The sequence below is a fragment of the Hippocampus comes genome, unplaced genomic scaffold, assembly GCF_001891065.2.
Source record: "Hippocampus comes isolate QL1 unplaced genomic scaffold, H_comes_QL1_v1.1 scaffold174, whole genome shotgun sequence".
Taxonomy (NCBI): domain Eukaryota; kingdom Metazoa; phylum Chordata; class Actinopteri; order Syngnathiformes; family Syngnathidae; genus Hippocampus; species Hippocampus comes.
Window position 1 is genome coordinate 2,797,874 of NW_017805983.1, and position 4,422 is coordinate 2,802,295.

Here is a 4,422-nt window from a genome sequence, read left to right on the forward strand (position 1 = left end):
TGTGTGTGTGTTTTTTAACTTTTCCTCAAGATCTCAAACAGTGGATTAGTTTACCAGCCCTGATTTTCATCTTTTACATCGTCATCATTCGCGCATGTTGAAAAAAGTAACAAGCCTATTTTGACAAAATAAGGAGTGGAAAGTACAGATATCAATTTTCAAATGTAGGGACTACATAAGTACTGAAGTCAAGTTCAGATACCTGCAAAATCCACTTCAGTTACAAAGTATTTATACGTTGTTACCTCCTGCCTTTGTAGGCTCGCAAACGCTGGTCAACTTGTGCGTGGTGCTGACCTCACATTTCTTCTCCTTGGCAGGAGGACGTAAGCGCTCAAATGTCCTGGTTTTCCAGCCCTGTGTACAGTCGATACTGGCAGCACTACCGGCAGGCGATGGCCTGGCACCAGAGGCACAAGCGAGCCTACCAGAAGGCCTTAGAGGCTGCTTACGGCCCCATCTACCACCGCCAGAGAGAGCGCTATTCAGACTGGCATGCATGGGAAAGTGACAGAGAAGAAGGGGAGAGTAGCTCGGACACTGAGATCGAATGCGACGTCAGTAACATGGAAATTAGCGAGGAGCTTCGGCAGTATTTTGCCCAGACAGAGAAACATAGAGAGGAATTAAGTAAGTGGATGTGTAATCTGAATAACAATTCACAGATTTGTGTTTACACTGTACAGTGGGACCTCAAGTTACAAATTTCATTGGTTCGTTGAGCTCGTTTGTAACTTGAGACGTTCATAAATCGAGGTAATATTTCCTATTGAAATGTATGGAGAATGGAATTGATCCTTTCCAGCCGTAAAACTGAGTTCTACTTAAATTACTACTGGATGGCAAACAAACTAAGTCTTACAACATGAGTAGGCCCAATCAGTTTTTTGTGGATTTGGAATGATATGCATTAAAAATACAGTATCACAATAACGTTAAAATTTTGAGTGGATTTTTCTGGGAAAAGTGTAAAATAAATTTTTGGGCATATTTCTTGTTAGGCAGTTTTGTGCTTTATAATGCCAAAAAAAAACATACAGTCAGTGGTTATTTTGTAGTTTCCTTCAACCCTTTTGTTGTTGACTTAGGATAGTGGATCTTTTAATACATGCATTGAAAAATGTATTTATCAAAAATGAAAAGCACATATTGTGATAGGCTTGTGCACGCCCGCGACCCTCGTGAGGTTGAGCGATTCGGATAATGAATGGATGTATTTATGTACATGAAATCAGATCTTCTTTATTTTAATACAGATTAATTTATTGCTTGAGAAGATAACCTTTGAAAAAATAATTGAAGGGAAGTGAGTGGGGAACAAAATGTCTTTCACCAATCGTCGGCAGATCTGGAACATAACCCGTGCAGTAAACATCGTTTCACCGTATTCATCCTGCTGTTTCCACAGAGAGGCAGCAACAACTCGATGCCAAGCAACAGGACAGCTACGTCCCAGCCGATCAGGACTTGCGTGGCACCTCACGGCAAGCCAGCGTGGCCCCGCCCTCTGAGCGGCCAGGTGAGAGGCGTGGGGCTGAGATGAAGAAGCTGTATGGTGAGGATGCAGCCAAGATCTTGGCCATGGAGGCGGCGATGCAGCTCACTTTTGACAGAAACTGTGACCTGAAGCAACCCAAGTACTGGCCCGTCATCCCCCTCAAACTTTAGCATTCAGTCTGTGGAGGCTTTTATTTATTTGATATATTAAAAGTGGAACAACTGGAGTTTCTCGAAAATCATGTTGGGACACTTCCCATTTCAAGATTAGCAATAGTCCACGTTTGAAAACGCTGCAGCTTTTAGTCATAATTTCTGTCGGCAGGAACGTCTGCTGTAACCTGTCATTTAACTTTGAATTGTGTTTCCAATAAAGTCATGTTTGGATAAAAATTTGTGATCGTTCGTTCATTTTGCGACTTTTGTCATGTTGTCCAACTGGAGGTCTAATTCAAGTGCCACCTAAAATACATGATAAAGCAACCACAACAGTCTCTGAATAATTAAGAAAAGTAACGGAGGCAAGCCGCACTTTGCCTCTTGGGTTATACCATTTTAACGAGACCGGGTGGGGAGCGGGGGGATAGTCCCCAAATACTGTACGATGGCAATGAGCTCAATTTAACAAATAATCAAAAAAAGAAAAGAAGCTTCAAGCCGTTTGATGCCACTCCCATTTAAGTTCCCTCTGAAACCTAATTTAAAACAACGTTGATGATTCAAAACAATGTTGTCTTAAGAAAAGCCCGCTAGCATAATCGTAATATAGCATAGAAAAATGCCACTCAGATGCTAACAGTTAGCATCAATTGTCAAGGGTTTCAAATCCTTTAAGCAACGGATATTTGATCGCAAAAGTTGGAGTAATACTTGAACAGATAATGGCATGATACGTACTAGAATATGGCCAATAATAATAATAATAATAATAATAATAATGGCAAATAATGCAGCATCTGACGGAAGAAAAAATACTATTTTTCCTTTGTGTCTGAAAAACTGTATTACACTGCCTCCCAGTGGCCAAAGCGGGCACACTAAAATGAGCCGCACAATAAATTGAATTGCAGCATTCAATTGTGAAAGTTTAATTCTTCACATCCTATTTAATTATTGTTAGTATTCTGTGTTTTTTTTAAAGCAGAATATCAGAGAATGCTATTTTTCCTTGTTTAAAAAAATGTCTTTTGGTGGCAGTGGGGCTGGAATGAATAAATGCCATTTCCAATCGTTTCAGTAGAAAAAGTTGATAAGCAGATTCAAAGAAGCAATAAACTGCAGCTTAATGTGGCATGCGTGGTTGAAAAATGTTATATAAAAAACCTTTATTAATAATTATGTTTATTTAACACTGATGCACAGTCAATAACCATCCATCCATCCATCCATCCATAGGCCAGATGGATACACACTGATTATGAAAGCATCATTACAACTACTAGTGCGACATAATTTGAAATAATATGATTTTTCTTGTCGCTTTAAAGTTGAATCTGTTAGCTTTTCCATTCATAGAAGGAATAGTAATTCTACTCCACTTTTAACACAACTGTAGGTGATTTTTTTCCCCCAAAAAATATTTGGCGCCCCCTGCAGGCCATGGCTCTTACCATTTGCCTATACAGTATTCCCGAATGGACAAACCGGCCAGCTGCCCCACTTTCCAAAACTTGTCGTCCAGTAGATTACGTTACCTCCACCCACACCCACATCCGCATCCGTATCATACAACCGGCGGTCTTCAATTTTATGTTTATTTTCATGCCACATTTTTCAGAAGGATGTGCATAGAAGGAAAATGGGAAAGTGAAAAAAATTGTGAGTCTTAAAATAAATAAACGCACAAGAAATCAGATCATTTTCAGACTATACTCTCTCACTTTGTGTGTGTGTGTGTGTGTGTGTGTGTGTGTGTGTGTGTGTGTGTGTGTGTGCGCGCTGCATTACACTTTGTCACTTTGCGTTGGCTGTTGGAAGCTTTGCGCATGTGTGCACGTTGTACGTAATGCGCCTTGCTTGACTATTGTGCATCTCTGTTAATCAGTTTAAAGGATTAAAAGAAAAGAAACCCCTCTCAGTCTGCTCGCTTTCACCGTTTCAATAAACCTGTATGTTTATTTTCTTTATAATTGCGGTTTGGAAAATGTGATGGTCAAACTTTGTTCATCACTGAGCACGCATGTGCACAATTACGCTCTCTTCGTGAACTAGATTGCACAATTTGTCACATACCACGAGCCAGGACTTTAAAGCAATCGAAATTATGAGAGCCACGAGCTCTGAAAAGAAGAATTATTATTTCAATTCCATACAATCACTGCCTTCCAACTCTTTCAGTGTGGCATTGATTCTGTGAATATTTTGTCACTTTGGCCCATGCACTTGCCATACAACAAGAAGGTGCCGTGTTTACACGCACCACAGCCACAGCTCCTTGTGTGAGACTCGATGTTGATTGGATTTCCAGTGAATCTGCTTGCTTGGCTGTGGATTAGACGAGCTGTGTGAGCTTAAAGCACATAGCATAATTTTTATTGTTGCGTGAGGACATATTTCACTTCAGCCTAGAAAAGCACAAGCTCTGTCTTTGTCTGACTTTGATAACATCTGGCTTTAATAACGCAACCAGACTGTTTGCGGCCTTCAAAAGTGAAGGGTGGCCTGGAAGTTAGCCAAGAAGTAGCCAACAGGATTTTTTTACAATGGGCCTTCTCCTCCAGGAAGACCTTGAATTTTTTTTGCAGCTCATCATTTGACCTGTTTGTTCAGCTAAATTCTATTTTCACACTATCCCTGTTAAAATTCTAACCCTTTCTTGCATTACATTCATTATATCCATTCTCATCCCTTTTGACCAACCTTTGTGAATTCACCCTTTGTGCTCTTGGCAGCACGTGCCTATACTGCATCCTCTCTTGAGGAATG

General features: G+C 40.3%; 1 protein-coding gene across 2 annotated transcripts in view; it reads left to right on the forward strand.

Annotated features, from left to right (window-relative positions):
- The window catches only part of gemin8 (gem (nuclear organelle) associated protein 8), a 4,478-nt gene extending 2,672 nt beyond the window's left edge, over positions 1-1,806 (forward strand). For both annotated transcript variants that reach the window (XM_019890703.1, XM_019890704.1), the window contains 2 exons: positions 321-630; positions 1,409-1,806. In XM_019890703.1, the coding sequence (XP_019746262.1) occupies positions 321-630; positions 1,409-1,668 (570 nt within the window). In that variant the 3' untranslated portion in view covers positions 1,669-1,806. The remainder of the gene's footprint in view (positions 1-320; positions 631-1,408) is intronic.
- The last annotated feature ends 2,616 nt before the right edge of the window (positions 1,807-4,422 follow it).